General features: G+C 56.0%; 1 protein-coding gene across 1 annotated transcript in view; it reads right to left on the reverse strand.

Moving 5' to 3' along the window:
• CSPG4 (chondroitin sulfate proteoglycan 4) overlaps positions 1 to 18,538 on the reverse strand; it is a 26,723-nt gene extending 8,185 nt beyond the window's left edge. Inside the window, exons 1-4 of the mRNA XM_029963136.1 lie at positions 18,442 to 18,538; positions 5,499 to 5,662; positions 879 to 4,460; positions 99 to 578 (exon numbers count right to left, since the gene is read on the reverse strand). Coding sequence (XP_029818996.1) covers positions 99 to 578; positions 879 to 4,460; positions 5,499 to 5,662; positions 18,442 to 18,538 — 4,323 coding nt within the window. The remainder of the gene's footprint in view (positions 1 to 98; positions 579 to 878; positions 4,461 to 5,498; positions 5,663 to 18,441) is intronic.
• Positions 18,539 to 18,791: the final 253 nt, after the last annotated feature.

Here is an 18,791-nt window from a genome sequence, read left to right on the forward strand (position 1 = left end):
AGAGTGCCAAACCGGGGGGGCTCGAGCACCCTGAAGGCTCTCCCCAGACCCTTGAGAAAGGAGCATGGTGGCCAGGTGGGCACACAGGGGTGCTATACCTCGCTCCAGGTGAAGCTGTCCAGCCCACCCTCCTCAGGCCGCTCGCTTCTCAGGAGAGTGCCAAACCGGGGGGGCTCGAGCACCCTGAACTCCATGCCCAGAGCCGGGTAGTACGCATTGGGGATGCTGAGGATGCCCGAGGAGAGGGTAGCAGAGCCACCTCCTGGCACTGTAATGTTGTGGACATCCAAGGGCACGTTGATGGGGAGCACAACCAGGCTCACCACCACCCCCTCCAGAGCGTCCACACCGCGGGCTGTGATGTCTGTGACAAACCGGTCACGCTCCTCATTGGGCTTGGAGTGGAGGTAGAGGACTCTGCCACTGTTGATGTCCTCCTGGGTGAAGGACTGGATGGGGTCCAGGCTGGGCTGCTCGTTCACATCCTGGCCGTCCTGAAGCATTGCCAGGAAGCCAGAGGCTGGGGGGCTGCTCACCAGGTAGACTATGTCTTGGGGAGGGATCTCTTCGTGGGTCACCTGAGAGCATGGGGAAAGACAAAACAAGAGTGAGAGGTCTGGTGCCTGCGGCTGGGCTGCCCCACAGACTACCTGCTGTGCATTCAATCCCTCAAGGCTTTGCTGTGGGATGATCTGCAAGAGTCACCTTCTTGCCAAGGCCATGCCTAAACACCCCTCTGCCCCTGGGCAAAGCCTGACGTGGACACGAGACCTTTGCTCTGAGCCAGTTGGAGTAAAATGGAGTCCCATGCATAGCCATCCTAGTTGGCCAGAGAAGAGATGCAGGCATGGAGAATGACTAGAAAAGGGGATACTCACCAGTAAGTATTCCTCCTTGATCCCAGCTGCTTCCCCCTGGAAGACATAGATCTCCTTGTGGTTGACTATGCTCAGGGGACTGGGATGGGTGTCCAAGAACACGCTGATGGCCAGTGTGTCCTCCACTGCCACCTCGTTTGCTTCTACAGTGAACTGGAGCTCATCCCGGGTGTTCCTGCTGCCGTTGTGGTGGTAGGAGATCTCTCCTTCAAGCAGGTCCTTCTGGGAGAAGGCCATGACCGGTTGTTCCCCTCTCAGTATGGTCCCCCACCTCGGGGGGGTTGTTATCAGGAATCGTATCTCTTCATCTGACCTAATGTCCATGTTGGTCTCCAGGTTGAGAACAGAGGAGTCAATGCTCCCTCGGGTGCCCTGGTGGATGACCAGACCGGTATTGTTGACTATATTGATGTAGGGGTCTGATGCCTGCACTTCCAGGAGGGCCGTGGTTTGGTGGAGACCATCCGAGACCTGTAGCTGGATCCAGCCACGGTCAGCCCCTGAATGGACAAAGAGGATCTTCTTCTTCCTCAAGTCATCCTGTGTGAACCGATAGACCTGGTGGCTTCTGTCATCGACAGACACGATGCTGCCAAACAAGATGTCCTTCCTTGCCAGCACCAGCTGTGTGTCAGAGAAGCCGGAGTCCCTGTCAGTGAAGGCAATGTCGTCAGTCGTCAGCAGGTGTTGCCCATTGCGCACCACGTTGAAGACTTTGTTCACTGCCCGGACAGGGATGTGGTCGTTGATGGGTTGGATAGAGACCCTGAAAACACCCCTCACCTCCTCCACATCAGGCTCAGCGCTGCCCTCGCCCTGCCTGATGGCTACGAAGGGGATGTCATCCTCCAGTGTCTCAGAGTCGTCATGCTGGTACAGCAGCCGGCGGTGGAGGATATCGTCATTGGTGAACTCTGTGATCTCTTCTCTGGAGGCCCAGCCATGGGAGGCAGCCCAGGCCAGTCTCCCGTGTGCTGGCCCCTCAATCACCTCATACAGGTAGTCCATGCTGTTCACGCTCTGCACAAACAAGTGATCCTTGGAGATGATGGCCTGTCCCCCTTCCGGCACGGTGAGGAGGACATTGGTCAGCACTGGCGCATCGGGGTCCCCACCGATGCTGATTGTGTAGGTATAGACGGGAGAGTGCTGCTTACCGGCATGGACACGGTACTGGAAGGTGTCCTCGGCTTGCTGGGAGTTCCTGATGGTCACACTGTAGCTCAGGTGGTTTCTCTGCAGGTCATCTTGGGTAAATCCAAAGCCTTCGGTCAGCCTGTTGCCAAGCAGCTCCAGATTTCCCTTTTTGGGAGCCTGTGTGATGATATAGTGGAAGGAGACTGGGGCGGAGTTTGGATCTTCCAACATTGCCTCCAGCTCCTCGCTGGTGATATTTCTATGCCGCTTGTTCTTCATCTGGAGGGGAACCATGGTCCTCATCTTAATGGTGGCTCTTTTAATCCTTATGAGGAAGGTGTTGTTTGGCAAGACCTTCTGCCCCACTTGGACTTCAAATCTCAGCTTCTCCACACTGTCTTCCAGCCGGTGCTCTGGGTCTGTGCTAAAATACTGGATGCGCCCTTGCTCCAGGTCTTGCTGGTGGAAAGACTCGACTTTTTTCCATTCCCCTCCCATGCTCCCTTGCTTCTTGACCTCGCCATACCTTAGGGGCTCTGTGAGGACGTACAGGATGGCGACCCATTGTTCCACAGCGTTCGTCTCCACTGACAGGTTGGCTGTGGTGATGCGTGCGGCCCCTCCTTGGGAGATGGAGAGGCCGGTGTTGTTGACCAGGCGGATTTCGGGGTCAATGGCGAGGATCCTCAGGGTGGCCATGGGGCTCGGGACTGTGCCGTCGCTCACTTGCAAGGTGAGCTGTAAGTTTGTCCCACTCTGGTGCACGTAGACTACGTTGCCAGCTTCCAGGTCCCTGCAGGAGAACTCTTCAATGGGCACTCCGGGGTGGAAGTCAAACTCCACATAACCCTCCTCCATCTGCTGGCCACCATGCACCTGGAATTCGAGGTCATCACAGGATGTGTCATCATCCAGGACCTGCAGGATGTCTGTGGTCAGGTGTTTCCGTGTGTGCTTCAGGATTGTCATGTGGTTCCCACGGGGAAAAATGACCTGTGGGGCATCGTTGAGGGGGTTGATCATGATGGGCAGCAGGTACATCTGCCCCTGCCGCAAGCACTCCGGGACCCCTTGCTGGGTGGTCACTGTCACCTCCAGCATCAGCTGGTCCATGGGTCCCTCAGAGCCATCGTGAATGTATCTGACCTTCCGATTCACAATGTCCAACAAGGTGAACTTCCTTCTGCTCCTGGACCCGGGGATGTCCAGCTCCAGCTGGCCGTGCCTCGGGTCATTGGTGATGCTGAAGAGAATTTGGGACTGACGGATGTTTGCCAGGCTCAAGTCTACTGTTGGCTGTGTGTGTTTCCACTCCAGATAGGCCATGCCCCCTTCGGAGACGATGAGGGGGCTGACATGTAGAAGGCTGCTGATGTTGGCAAAGGCAGGTGGGAAGCTGCTGTCGGGCCGGCATGGTTCCACCACTAGGCCCGGTGCTCCCGACCAGACATTTGGGGGTGGGGAGGTAGGTGCCTCATCCTGCTCATACACCTCCTCATAGTCCCAGTAATGGTCCTGCTTCCCACAGCCTGATGTGATGTCCTTTGTGATCACGGCGTCTTGCAGGCTCCTTCTCTGCAGGTTTATCCGCAGGTCCTCCAGGCAGCCAACGAACGAGTGGTTGGTCATGGTCCACACTGAGATGAAAGCAAGATGATGCTCCCTCAGCCTTTGAAAAGCTTTTTCATTCATACCTCCAATGAAGAGGTTTCCCTGAAGGTCCAGGTAGTTGTTGATGCCCCGGTTGGATGTGGATGAAGCGTAGTAATCTACCAGTATCTCAAACTTGTGGATGTCCGTGTAGACTTTGACGTAGTGCTGCTGCTCGTCACTGATGAAAACGTTGTTGTGCAGGACGATGATGCCGTTCCCCTTCTCCACAAACCCTCGCAGGCGTCCGTTGGAGATCTCCAGGTAGAAGAAGTCGTTCTCCAGCCCTGCGTGGTAGATCAGGGGTGCCTGGGTGATGCTCGTCGTTATCACGAACTCGATGGTTGCTTCCTTTCTCGCATCCCACGTGGGAAACGCGATGTAGGAGTGTGGCCCCTGGAACCCAAATGGGTCCTCAGGCTCTGCAGAGAACTGTGTGCTGCACCCTTCCTGGACATGGTGGAAGATCTTGGAGCTGCCATCAGAGGACAGAGGGGAGAGAACATCCAGGCCGTTGAATGTTACCAAGTGGAGGCAACCCCTGAAGGGAGGGCTGGCCTTGGCAAGGTATGGCAGGTCCAGGCTGCCTGTCCCACCAGCATAGAGGCCATGCTGGATGTCCAGCTCCCTTGCTGGCCCTGCAATGTCCGTGGAGCTGTTGAAGAGGCCGTCGATGGTCAGTGTCATCCTGCCATCTTCCACCAGCAGCTCCACGTCGTGCGCTGCCAGGTTATTGAGCTGCAGCCCTGCTGGGGACTGCAAGGTCACCTCCTCTGAGCCCAGCTGCAGCCTGGCCTGTAGGGAAAGACACAACGTTCTTTTCAGGTGACACCTCTCCACCTGCCCATGGACCCATACCCAGGGGCTCACAAGAGTTTTGGTCTCTCAGTTCATTCCTCCACTTCTGGATGTGCTCCTCCCTCACCCCCCCACGGACATTCCCTCTTTGTCCCACTCTCTGATTTTTTCTCCTTTTTCACTCATTCTCAGAGAACTCCAGTCTCAGGGCTGGGATCCTCTGTCTCCCAGTCCCATAGCTGGGCTTCTCCTCTCACCCCGCAGAGCAGCCCTGCCAGATATTGGCTCTTCCTTCCCTGCTCCATCCTGCCCACTGCCCTCCATCCCTGCAACCTGGGCTGCTTCCAGCCCTTTCCCTAGAGACTGGCAGGGGAAATAGCAGGCTTTGCTTCTGGTGGGCAGCAGCCTGGAGCCTGCCTAAGTAGAGGGTTAGCTGATGGGACACATGGTCTGCATTAGGGACACCTTCAGCCACCGGCTTGCTTGCTCTCCTGCTTTGGTTTAATGTGGTTCGTGGCCCAGCCCAAGCTGCAGAGAGGCAGGATGTGTGCCCTGCTCTTTTCCTTCATGGTGGATGCCAACACCATAACCACAGCAGGGAATTTCATTCCTCTGTCTTGATTGCTTGCTTCCCGTGTCCCATCTGGGACAAGAGAGACCTATTCTTTCTCTGGATCCTCTTATCTCACCTCTTCTCCTCACTAACCCCTCTCATCCAAAGGTGCTGTGCATTGCAGTCTGACTGTGCAATGCACATGGGGTGCCAGGGTCTCGGTGTCCCCACGATCCCCCCCAGCACCCCCCAGGCAGTGGGTGAGGAGCTTCCCTAGATGGAACCTGTTTCTCTATATTTAACCAGTTCTCCCAAGACTCCTCTTGTACTCTTAGCATCCCCTGGCAGGGCTCCTGGCAGCTGGGCTGCCCCTTCATCCTTGTACTGGATAAAGCCATGACCTGACCCACAACCTGACCCACAGACTGACCCACAGCCTGACCCACAGCCTGCAGGGGGGACTGGGGTGCCAGGGTGCTGACCTGCAGGCTGCCGTCTTGCAGCTGGAGCAGGAGGTGGTCGGGCTGGCCGGCGGCCAGGAAGAGCAGCCCAGTCCCCTGGCTGGTGTACAGCTGCAGGTGGAGCCGCATCGTGCGCGAGGCGTCCGCCAGGGGCATCTCCACAAAGCTGTCCCCGAAGAAAGAGACTGGGGAGAAAAGGGAGAAAGAAGGTCAGGCAGGGAAGGACACCTCCTGCAAGCCCTGTCTGTGTGGGTGCCGTGACTCTGGAGCCTCCCAAGCCCATCCATCTGCCCTCTTCTGTTTGCCCTGTGACAGGGTGTTGGAGCTGAGGAGCCTGGAAAGATCCTTGTGGAGTCTGTTTTTCTGATTTTCCTAGAGGAGTCACAGAATGGTGGAAGGAAAAGCTCATCTAGTTCAACACTTCTGCCATGGGCAGGAATATCTTCTGCTAAACCAGAGGACTCCAAGCCCCATCCAGCCTGGTTGAACACTTTCAGGGATGGGGCAGCCACAGCTTCTCTGGGCAACCTGTGCCAGGGCCTCATCACCTTCTAATCAGATAAATTCTGCTTCTCCTCAGTGCTGGAGGAATAAACGTGAGTGCTAGTGATCCATATGTGGCTGTGAGACCGTACAGAAACCTTGGCTCAAAGCGGGCGCCTGGAGATACAGTTGGAACGTGTTCAACACCCAATATACATCAGCCCTGGAGGGACTCATCTCGATGGCATGTGGTCGTGGAATGACAGACTGTGTTACAGGGCAGAGGCAGGAGAGGGTAGGATTAAGAGTACAGGGAGTGTGCTTAAGTTTTGAGTGCTTGTAGTTTTCAGCTGACTCGATGCATGCGTGTGCATTGCACACGTGTTAAATGCACGCAGCCACCCGTCCTCCTTGGCTCCAGCTCAGCCTGTGGCAAAGTTCTGTGCTTAAGCATAAACACTCCAGCCCCGTAAGCTGGAAATGTTTGGGGAGGATGTCACGGAGACGGGGGAAATGCACATTTTTCAGTCCATATGTAGTCACAGGCTCTGCTGGGGTTTATATGTGTGAAGCTTTCCTGCTATGCTTCACTAGAGCATTTATCAAGTCCACCCAGCTGCTGACCCACACTTGGGTTTGGGGTCCCAAATCTGCTTTGCTGAGGTTCCATGGGGCCAACAAGACTAGCATTTGGCTTTAAGGGTCCCAGCCCATTCCCTATTTGGAGGAGGCAGGGGTGGAGGTTGGGTGCCAGGGTGAAACCAGCCTCCTGCACAGTGAGGTCTGGGTGTAAACACTCATGTCTGCCCTTACAGCTGCTTCCCTGGTTGCATTTTCCTCATGCCCAACTTTCTGTGGTGATGACAGGGGTGGGAGCAGGCAATGCAGGCTTTGCTCACAGGCTGGTGCAGCAAGTGAAAACCCAACCCTGCAAGAAACAGCCACCCTGACTGAGGGTTTGGAAGGAGCCCATCTGTAGAGGTGATGGCAAGGGTTAGCCTGGCAGGGAGAGAGTTGGAGCACTCTGCTTTAGCTTACTGCATTTTTTTTCAGAGTTGAGCCCTGTGGTGCCCTATGTAGAGGATGCTCTTCTGACACCTTTGGGAATGGGGAGACCTCCTTGCCCTGGAGACCACAAAAAAATCACTTCCTGCCACTGGCAGCAGAAAAAGTGCCTCAGCTTTCCCCTGGGGTCCGAGAGGATGACGTGGGTGTCTCAAGGACCGTCACTTCACCCGTTCCGGGCAGGGAGGAAAATGGCACCATGGAAACATCTGGCCTTTGCTGTAACACTGAGCCCTTTGCTCAGCTCAGGGCAGGGCTGTCAGGGTGCCTCCTCATTCCCTGGCCCTCATGCCTGCTGCTGGCACGGGGCACTTTGGCTTCCTTGTCCTCTTCGGCCCAGCCAGTGACTCAGAGGAGCTGTGCTATTCTTTGCAGGGCTCTGTCCTCCCCTGACCCGCTCCCTCCTTCCTGTGGTCTTGGCAAAACCAGCCTTGCCCAGTGGCCAAGGGTGGTGGGTGCTGGGGCTCTCGGCACCGCCTTGTCCTGGGGTTTGGTGAGTAAGAGTGACGTGGCACAGCGGAAAAGGGGCTCTCCCTCCTTGCACAGCCACAGGCACACATGCGTGCACATGTGCTCCCCCGAGACATCCATGTACATTTTGTGCTGGCAGCTCCCGTTGGGGCTCCCTGTGTGTGCATGCTCTGTGCTCCAGCTCCCACTGAGATTTTGCTACGTTTTGGTTTTGTGGCTTCCCCTAATTCAAAAAACGTGTTTTTCAGAGGGGTTCTGAGTGGCTGCTCTCATGGGGAGGGAAAGCTTGGCCAGACTGGGCCCACCAGCAGCTCCTGTGCCAGTCCAGGGGCCTGGCAGTGTCTTGCTGTGGGTACTGGGGATGATGGTTTGGGGCCACTCCAGCATAGCCAGCTTGTTTTCCAGTGTGCCAAGGGGCATCAGCTCTTGCATTCAGCACATTTTGTCCTGCCTCCACTCTCCCAAAGTTGCCAGAGATGTTTTTCTTCTCCTTCTCTCATAAAATGCTACTAATAAAAAGCTCCCGGAGGTGCAGATGCCCAGGGGAGTGGTGCCATTTGTTGGGGAGGAGGAGGGACCCTTGCCTGGATCCAGGAGGTGCTGGGATTTTTCCCCGGCAGCAGAGTCCTGTGAGTTACTGCTGTTTGTCTTCCCAAATTCCTGCTTTATTTCAGGGCCACTCTCCACCTCGCTCAACAGCCCAGCCAGGATGTGAACACCGCTCGGCCTGTGACATTTCACTTTCTCAAGGGACCTGCAGCTTCTCACCCCCATCTCCCCTCTTCCTTGCCCTCTATGTTGGAAAAGAAATAGAAAACATGGATTTTTTTTGTTTTTTTTTTCCAAATGCATTTCACCCTGGAGGAGCCTTCATGGCACAAGGTGCCCCATCCTGGTCCATCGTTTGGATCAGGCAAGGACGTCCTATCCCCATCCATGGGTAGGCTCCCCTGAGCATCCTGGGATTGCCCCAGGAGGATGAGCTCCAGTGCCCCAAAAGCAGCTTCCCCAGATGATCTAAGGATGCCACAGGGGGTGTTGTGCCCCAAGGTGACCCTCATCCCTGGATGGAGAAGCCCAAGCTGGCCCTTCCTCTCCTGTCGTGGGGAGCAACAGGTCCCCATGTCCTGGCCATGGCTTGGAGTGGACATCCCATTTGTCCCGGATAAAAATAATGGATGTTCCCAGCTTGCTGTATCCCGCAGGAAATCACTGTCCCTGCCTTGCCAAGACCATGGAAAGGCGTTGACGAGGCGAGAGGAGCCTCCGTCACAGTTTCCGAGCAGCCAGCCAGCAGCCAGCAGATTATAGACTGCAGTGTCATTTGGGTTTGGGGGGTTTTTCTGCGTTGAAAAAAACAAGGACATGAGCCAAAAGCTCTCAGGAAGGGTCTGGGAGTGAGGCCTCGGGTGTGTTCAGCACCTCCCAGGGCCAGTGAACAAGCGAGGGCTCTGTGTGAGCCGGTGCTGCCCCAGCACCCGCCCCAGCCGCCGGCCACGCGCCGGCTTCGGGATGCTTTGGCCCTCTTCCCCTGCTCCTCGAGTTGAAAACACTGCGGGTTTGGCCTCTCCAATTGCTGTTTTTTTGGTGTTCAGGGAGTTTTTTGACACGGGGGAGCAGAGCCTGGGGCTGGGCAGCACCACAGTGGGGAAGGGATCCCCATCCACTCAGGGGGCTCTGAGATGGGGGCTCCAAGAGTGTTTGGGGCTCAGCAGGGCCATCTGGGCTCTCCTCCATGTTTTAACATCTCAGCACACAAACTTCTCCCACCTCCTTCCCAGCACGTAGGAGGATGAAGGAGCCAACTCCCAGTCCAAGCAAGGGGAAATACTCAGAAAAACTCAGTGTCAGGGTTTGCAGAGAGAACCAGCACCAGACACGAAAGGTTTTCAGAACGGGGAGGTATCTCCTGGGTGTGCAGGAGGACGTGAGCTGATGGATGGATGCTTCCCTGCCCAGCATGGGGCATCCTCAACCCTGCCATAGGAAAGCCAGCTGCGTTTTGGGGCACGCAGGAGGTGCTTCAGCATGTTGGGGGTACAACCAAGTCCCTGAGGGGCTGCAGGAACTCCCTGTGGAGCAAACCCTGCCTGGGGATAGAGGTGTGGAGCTGGGGAGGAGCTGGATGCTCAACAAGGCTCCATTCAGGCTGTGGTGGGGGGCAGGTGGAGGCCAGAGCTGGTGGCCGGCTGTGTTTGCAGGGAGGGGACTGGAATTCATTAAAGCAGCTCTGTAATGACCAGAGCGGGTGCCAGGAGAGCACCGTGCAGACACACGCGCCCCCTTGAAAGACTCCCTGTGTTCGCAGCCTCTTCCCGCCCCGGCCACACCGGTTTTCCAACGGTGGAAAAACAGCTGGGAAGTGAAGGCTCCTTGTTGCCTGAACAGCCCCGGGCTTGTGCGGCCGCTGGTGCAGCCCAGCCCACCGGCTGCCCTCCTTCCTTCCCGCCGCCCCTGTCAACAAGCAGCCTTCTGTGCCAGCAGTGTGCCCCGTGCTGGGGTGCTGTTGGAGCAGCCCCTGGGCAACCTGCTGCGCTTCTCCGCAGCCTCAGGAGCTGGTTTTGAGGCCCTCTGGGTTGTTTGGGGTTGTTTTTTTTCAAATTTAAATGACTTTATAAGGTAGCGAGGTCACCTGTTGTGCTGCACCCACCCGCTGTGCGTACACCTGAGGGGCTGGGGGGGATGTGAATACTGAGGGGTGTTCAGGGGGATACAAACACTGGAGGGGCTGGGGGGATGTGAACACCAAAGGGGTTCAGGAGGATGCAAACACCGAAGGGGCTCAGGGGAATGCAAACGCTGGAAGGATTCAGAGGGGATGCAAACGCTGGACGGGCTGGGGGGATGTGAACACCAGAGAGGTTCAGGGTGGGTGTGAACACCAGAGGGGTTCAGGGGGCATGCAAACACTGGAAGGATCCAGGGGGGATGCCAGCACTGGAGGGGCTCAGCAGGATGTGAACACCAGAGGCTCCCGGGGGCAGCTGCCCAGCCCATGCTGCTCAGCAGCTTGAACTGCTCCTGTTCCCACCACAGTGTGTGTACGAAGCTCCCATCCCACTCCAAGCACAGGCAGGGTGGGCAGAACCATCCCTCCTGCTGGCACCGTGGGTGGTCCCGGGGCTCAAGCTCCCTTGCCCCCAACCTGGTCTGCAATGCCCAATGAGACCCACAGCCCCCCAGGGCTGGGGCTGGGCTGTGCCCCCATCCCCATGCAGGGCGGAGGGGCCAGGAGAGGAAGGAATCTGATGGGCTTTTGGAGAAAGGCTTCATTATGTTCCACATTCCCTTCATTTTACGGTGCGGTTTTATTTATGGCCGGCAGAGGAAATGAGCAGCCTGCGAGGAGGCTAAGGCAAACACAGCGGCCCTCAGCTTTGGCTGGGGCTTTGCTCAGAGGAGGGGGTGCTGGGGGGACAAGTGGGGAGCTTCTGCCTTCAAAGATGCCCTCAGACCTGAGCCCAGCACTGATCCAGGTCTCCACAGTGAGGAAATCCCAGTGACAGGGGAACTTGGTCTGCAGCAATGGCATTCAGACCCAATGGGGACCTTGTGGACACACCATGGTCGCCTTGTGCCTGCCCCAGGAAAGCCTCTCCTCACTTTCCTGCCTTGAGATTTACAGGAGAGGGTGTCATGGGCATGGATACATCCCTGCTGTGATAGCTTTCGGTAGAGGAGGACTTTTTATCCCCACTCCCATTGACTCCAGACAGTGATTGCTGCTCTGACATACTGAGCCAGGGCTCTGTGTGTTTTTCCAACCCCGACTATGGGAATGAGTGCTCTGGTTCTTTCCTCCCACCCTCCACCTGGCCCTCCCTCGCAGCAGGGCTCCTGGGGGCTGGGGCTGGTGCTTTCCAGGAGTGCTGGCCAGCAGAGATTGCTGGAAAGCAGCACCCAAGAAACTGCCAGCAAAGCCATGAGCAATTACCCTGATGGGGCTGCCGACCCTTGTTTTGGGTGCAGGAGGAGAGTCCTGGGCTGGGGTACTCTTCTTTCTTTGCCCCCATCCCACCCAGCTGGTCTCTATCTCTGGCTGCACAGTGCTGCTTTGAATCCCTCTCCTGTGTTTATTCATTCAGTTACTTTCCCAGTTCCTCTGCCAGCTGCTCTCTGCTCGCCTTCCCCTGCCTCCTGCCTGACAGCTTCGGGGAAAAAACCAGCCTTTTTACAGCCCCTTTTTACAGACTTTGGGGTCAGGGGAAAACATCAAAACATGCCCCCTGCTAATTCTGTGCTGCCTGGGAGGGGGCTGGCTGTGTCCTGCCTCCTGTGTCCTGTCAGCCCCCAACCTCCTGCGCGGTTCCTGTGCCTGCTCCTGCCTGCTTTCCCCATCCTCACAGAGCAGCATTAGGAGCTGTGATAGCTGGAGGCTGTAAAGCAGGGTCCAGGAGGCTTGGCTCTGGAGCTCCATCGCTTATCCAGCGTGGTTTTACGATGATTCAAGCAGCCCTAGAGCTGATGGTATTTCCTGAGCTCTCCTGCTCGGCCAGATGCAGAGCCGTGGAGGGGAGGGCAAGGAGCTGGGAGCCAGTCTACAACCCCCCACAAAGGTCACAGCGCTTTTGGGAAGAGCTGGGGGGATGCACCCCAAGGCAAGCACCCCCAAAGCCTGGTGTGAGCAGGAGCAGGGATGAAGAGCTTTTAATGATGTGTGGCTTAATGGCTCCAAAGGGACTTAAGGAATAAGCCCAAGCTGGAAGCAGTGTTTGGAGTGTTTGCCCTGGGAAGCGAAGCGGGGGGAGAAAGTGGGAGGATTTGGGGAAGCGGGAGGCTCAATGGGACTTTTGTGCCGTCCCCTGCAGCGTGACTCAGTCTCACTCAGGCTTCTGCTGCCAGGAGAAGTTGGCCTGGAAATATTGTATCAACCCCAGAGGACATGGTTTCCAAACCATCTCAAGCCGGGTTTTGTTCTATTTTTTCTTTCTTTTCCTCTCTCCCAAGCCCTCTCCCCCTGCCTCACTGGCTGGCAGGTTTTCCAGCTCCACCCTGCACATCCTGGCACCCACTCCCATAGCTTTTGCTACCTCATCTGCTTCCCAGCCAGTGAGGGAAGGGCTTGCAGAGCTTCAGGAGGGCATGTGGTGGCATATGAGGGGACAATCCCAGCCAGTCCAGTGCTGGAGGAGCAGGGGGACCTTGGGGAAAGCCTGCGCTTGAGGTTTGGTTACTGGGGAGTGAAGCACCCTGGGTGCACATCCCACCTGTGGATCCCTGAATCCCATCTCTGCCTGCACAACAGTGCCTGTTCCCAGGACAATCCCCAGCCCCAGTGAGGGGAAGGAGCCTTCCCAGGAGCTGTCGAGGGGTTGGCGGAGCTTGGCCAGGGGATGCTCACAGACATCCCTGGAATAGCCGGTCGTTACCGGAGTGATCCTCTCCTGCTGTCGGGATGCTCACAGACATCCCTGGAATAGCCGGTCGTTACCGGAGTGATCCTCTCCTGCTGTCAACAAACAGCTCAGCGGCCGCTGCTAGAGAGGAGCACGTCTCCAGCCGCCCGGGCTCTGATGTTTCCCAGCCTCACTGGTGTCAAACGGCTGCCAAGATGGGGGGAGTTATCGGCCAAAATTGTGGGGGAAGGATGGGCAGGAGTGGGGGTGCTGAAGCTCTGCCGGGAGCTACCTGCTGGCCTTAACTGCAGTCCCCAGTGCTCAGGGATAGGGATGTTAAAATGTGCAGTTGGGGTGTAAAATGTGTAAATCGGGGTGATTTGTCTTTAGCTGTGCTGGCAGGGCAGCAGCCACAGCACCCACAGAACCCACAGAACTCTGCACCCCATGGGGGCTACAAGGGGCATGGCCGGGATTGGCTTTTGGTGATGCTGGCTGCTGTGAGGGGCAGAGAAAAGTGTCTCCACAGACAGGGAGGGGGGCTTGCAGTGTGAAAGGAGAAAGAGAGGATATTTTTTGCTCACTTGGGGTTGATGTGCTAAACTGTCTGCAAAGAAAAGGAGTATTTTCTTTCTAGAGCTGAAATCTCTCCTCTCCTCTTCTCTCCCTCTCCTCTCCTCATCCTTCCAGAGATCCCCCTCCCTGCCCTGCCTTCCCCTCCCCACTGCTGTTATCCCCTGACTTTTCCATCTATGAGAAACACCCGGCAGGGTGATGTTTACAGAGAAAATAAATGCCTGCTCTATTTCTAGCGCAGGGGGAACACATGGCTGGCGCGGGGGCTGTGGGGGTGTGGAAGCGGGTGCTCACATCCCCTCCCAGGGCTGCAGGGCAGGACAGGAGGCTTTTCTCAGCCACATCTACCTCGGTTCCAAGACTTCCCTCTCTTCTCCCCAGCTCCCAGAGGAAATGACCCTGGTGGGCTCAGAAATTTCTGTGGGATGGGATGCTGAAAACTTTGAAGCCCTGCTGAAGCCCAGATGGAGGCTGGGAAAGAAAATGGGAAATTCCTCCTGACCTCTTTCTGCCACGGCACTGGGCAGCACTGCACAGGGGTTATGGCATGAAAACGGATGGGGAGCATCCTTTAACATGGTTGGGGGGGGCTTCACAAGCAGTTGGTGACTCCAGACCCCCCTCCTTTGCCTGCCTGCAGCAAAGAGGAAAAACAACTACCAAAAAGCCAAGATTTGGGCAAAAGAAGCAGCAAGGATTCACGGGGCCATCCCGAGCTGACTCACAGCTTACAACAGCTCCTTCCACAGCCAGTGAGTCACGCTGATGGATGAATATTGCTTTGCTCTCCTTGTCTGGGAGACACGTGGTGGGCTTGGCCACCTCCAAACCATGCTGTCTGCCCCATGACTTTCTCCACTCACAGCAACTTCTGGCATCCCTTCCCTGGGATGCTTTCCATCTGCCACCGGCTGTCTGTCCGGCTGTCAGGCAGCCAAGTGCACCCAGAGGTATTGCCTGGAGCGATGCACAACTGGCACAATGGGTGACACACCACGGGGAGGAAGGATGGAAAATGAGAATTTATCAACCTCTTGGATCCACAGCTTGGGGCATAAACATCTCCCATCCCATCCTGATGCCGTTGGGAGGCCCTGTTTGGTCTGTCCTGAGGAGGAGCAACAGCAAGGCAAACCTACATTCTCCACATCCTGGGGTTGGAAAGAGCCACCATAGTCCCGCTCCTCTGGATCTAAGCCTGGCTTTGCAGAATTCAAAGCTGCCCTCACTCTGTTTTCCAAAGCAAAGGCTTTGTGAAAGAGCAAAGTGGGTTCTCTGACTTTATATATTTAGAATATACTTTATAGAGTATATTAATATTCTATCAGTATAAGTAATATAAAAATATTCTCATATAACAATATATAACAATATTTTGCTATATTGCTCAATATAGCATAAAAACTTGAGTTTCCTTTTTCTGTTCTATTTACCCCAGGTGTGTCCCACCCCTGTGCAGCATGGCAATGTCCAACCAAGCACTGGGCATGATGGAGACAGCTCAGGGAAGGGCTGATTTGGGAATGAGGATGCTTCGATGGGCACCCTCCTTGCTCCGTGTCTCCAGGAGGTTTGGAGATAGGATATGGTGAAGGGGCTGGTGGCAAACCAGGCTTGGGATACCCAGGCGAGGCCTGGGAATTGTACAGATGTGAGTAAGGAGTTCCTGGGAGTTTCCCAGCTGAAGGCTGGGGGTTATGCTAGTGCTCGGGGAAGCTGGCTTCCCAAAAAGGAGACAAGCCAGAGCCTGGCACCTGGAAAGGGCCAAGGAAGCAGCCCCGGGGAGCCGAGACTGGGCTGGGCCAATGCCTGTTGTGAACAGTCTGTGCTTTGAGCTTTTTTTAGGCACACAGACTGTTAGCCTCCCTCCTCTCCAGCCCTGTTCCTGTCCAGCTTTCAAACTGACGTGAGCTCCTCGGGGTGAGCTTAACCCTGTCCTTCGATCCTACAGGAATGTGCATATTATATATTTGCCCGCAGCCCTCTGTTGCTAAATATAAGAGTGAGACAAGAATATTCCTCCCTGATTCCCACGATACCAGTTTACCATTCTCCCCCCTTTTCAGCATTTTTCCTGTTCTTTCCCATCAGCTGGAAGCTTTTCCAGCTGCTTTGAGCTATGACCTTAAAACATGTGGTGCGATCATAAAAAAGAAAGTTTGACTAAATCAATCAGATCTCCAAAAGTGGAGGTAGGAAGAGCTGAGGAGGAGCTGATAAACCTGGAGAAAGCAGGAGGGGTCCTGGATGGGTACCCCAGGCAAGACACTGCTCCCTATCCATAGGCAGGTACCCTGGACAAGCCAGTGTCCCACTTGCCTCCCCAGGACCCCCATCACCGCTTCTGGAGGTCCACCCAAGCTTTGGGGGAGGTCACATTTTTGGCACCAACTTGCTGAAATCTTGGGGTGAACGCTGCTCACAGGGAGCCTACACATCCAACTCTTGTCTCTCCTCATTCCAAACGCCCAGTAAGAGGGATTTTGGGGAAGGGGGAGGACAGCCTGCGGGTGGTTTCACTGGGAACCAGAGGGGAGCCAGGCTGTCTAAAAACAGTTTACTAAAGCTTTACACTCTGATGTCAACAGGGTAAGTTTTATGAGTGTTTTCCTTTTTTATATAATTCTGTATCTGATGAAGTTCATGATGACTCTTCCCATCCTGTGCTGGGCAGGAAGCTCCGGGTCCCTGAACCTGGGCTTGGAGGGAATGCAAAACACAGGCTTCACCCCCCAAAACCAGTCTGTCCCCAGCACCTTGCCTGGCAAGCTTTTGGCTCTCCCCGATGGAGACAGAGGGATATCCCACTGTGGACAGCCCACGGGAACACCTGGAATCAGTGCTGCTGGTCTCATCAGGGATGTTCTCAAGGGGATGGGGCTTGTGGGAAGCTGGTGCCCAGACCCAGAGTCACAGCTGGCACATCTGTTTCAGTCCAGTGCAGAAATAGTCCCTGGCATCGGAAAATGGGTGTAAAACCTCTTTTCTTCCCCAGCCCCACATGTCTGTGCCAGGCAGATGCCCGTTGATCCCTGGAGCTGTGTCCCAGCCATGGGTAGTGTTACTTGGGGGGAGTCTGGGGGGGTTGGCATGTGCCAGTGAAGGCCATGTGCTCTTTTTTAGGGTTGCTCCAGCCCATTCACCATGAAAGAGTTCAGGAGTGCTAGGGTAGCCCTGGGACCCATTCTGGACACCAGGCAAGCAACGGTTCCACCTGGGAAAACCCCCGCCCAGGATGGAAAGGTCAGGGCTGGGAAGGAGACCACTCTGTGCATAACAAAAGGGATTTTTTTCCACTCAGTTTGCCAGGCACCCTCCTATTTTGGTACACAGAAAAAACCCAGAAGGAACAAGGCCTGAGGTCAGGAGAGAAGCATGTCCCAGTGGCCACCTGCTCACTGGGAGAGAAGAGGGACATGAAGGGACATACAGGGACTTTGCAGGTGCCAAGGGCCACAAGGCTGGGCTCTGGGATCCTCCTCCTCCTCCTCCTTGCACTGACACAGGCTGGGATGCAAAAGATGACCAGGAGCAAAAGTTTAGAGGTGGCCAGTAATTCTTTGGGAACTGCTTGGAGCAAGCTCTTGCCTGCTGGTCAGAGCCCTGGTACCTGGAGGGAGCTTTGGGGAAGAGAAACTGCTCAGTGAGATGATATAGTATTTTGGGGGGGAGTTAGGGAAATAAAAGTGCTTTTTAAATTCCCTTCACTTTTGAAGCTGCTGGTGCTGCTGACGCAGTGCATCAGTCAGATATCTCAGGCACAGCTTGGAAGGTCAGGCTAAGTAAGGCACAGACCCATCCCAGCAGGATGAGACCCCTGTCCAGACCTGCAGAGCCCACTGAGGCTCAGACAGTAGCAGCTCTGAGCATCCTGGAGCAGGGAGGGACCAGAGCTGTGGGATGGCTGTCAGGATGCTGAGGCAGGGCACACAGCCATGCCAAGAACTGGATGGGCAAACCTGGTTGCTTCTTTTGTAAAACTGGATACAAATCCCAACCGCTCTGTCCTGAAGTAACCCCTCTGTCTAGCTCTAACCCCATGCAGCAGCCAGTGTTCTCCTAGGTCCCCAGGGTCCATGTCTTCCCAGGTCCCCGGGGTCAGCCTGCCCTGTGTCACCATGGGGGTGACCCTCATCCCCAGCTGGCCCTCGGTGCCCTGTCACTCCAGGGGTGATCCTGCACACCTCTGGGGCTGTGCTGGTGGGAGAGGTGAGCCCCTCACCCTTTACCCCACACCACCAGCCACCCCAGTGCACAGCACAGATGGACGGAGCAGAGCCAGGAGGTCACACACACACTGGCAAATGCTCCAGCTCCTTTCTTCCCACCAAACCCCTGCTCCTGGGATGAAGAGGGGTTGCCCTCGCAGACAGCTACGGTGGCAAGGCCAAGCATGGCAGGGAGGGTTGGCGTGCTCCCTCCCCACGACGCCAGTAAAGAATGGAGGTTTTCCTTGCCCCTCCTTTTGCTATTGATGTATCTGTAGAAGGACTTTTGTTATCCTTCACAGAAGTGGCAAGATTCAGTTCAAGTTGTACCCTCATCTCTCTAAATGCTACTATTTTCTTGGAGAATCTTTTATAGAGCTGAAAACTTAAAAAAAACCTGGAGAAAACAGTTCAATGAAAGTGAGGGATATTTTTAAAATGTCATCTTGAAGCTCGCGGGGCTTGGCGGAGCAGGGGCGGTGCCTTTCTCCCACCGGCTGCCCATGGCGCCAACCAAAGCCCTGTGGCTCCCCCCAGCCCCATACCACACAGCAGCACATCTGCGTGTCCCCCTGGGAAGGGACACAGAGGCACCAGCACCCCGAGAGCCACGGTGGGCGAGCAGCCCCGTTCCCGCCCTTGGCTTTCCCCGGACACCGTGCCACAAGACAGGCAAGCTGCTTCTGCCAGCTTGGCGACAGGAGGGACATCCATGGGTGTCCACCCCAGTCCCCTCTCGTTCCCCAGCCCTCCCAGCAGCCGTATCCCCCAGGGTTTCCCACCGCTCCATCCCTCGGGTGGGCTGGCGGGATGGACGGCGCTTACCTCCGGCCGGGAGTCCCGCTCCCAGGGGCTGGGAGTAGCCGGCCAGCAGCAGCAGCAGCAGAAGCAGCAGTGTGGAGATGCCACCTCGGGCACCCATGGTATCCCTCGGGGCTGGAGCAGCGGCGAGGGCTCCGGGACGGGACAGCACAGCCTCCACCGCTGCCTGCTTCCAGGCGAGGGCTGCTGCTACTACTATATTTAATAAAGCGGAGCGAGGGAGGGACCTGTAACTTCTCCCGCCTGTCAGAAAGGAGAAGTTCGCTCAGATTACAACGTCAGATTTCTCTCTTAAAGGGCTAAAGGCCCTCGCCACCCACCCACCCGCTCCTGAAAGGCGCCTTGTTCGTGCC

Source organism: Manacus vitellinus, unplaced genomic scaffold (assembly GCF_001715985.3).
Source record: "Manacus vitellinus isolate BGI_N305 unplaced genomic scaffold, ASM171598v3 scaffold_53_pilon, whole genome shotgun sequence".
NCBI classification, from domain to species: domain Eukaryota; kingdom Metazoa; phylum Chordata; class Aves; order Passeriformes; family Pipridae; genus Manacus; species Manacus vitellinus.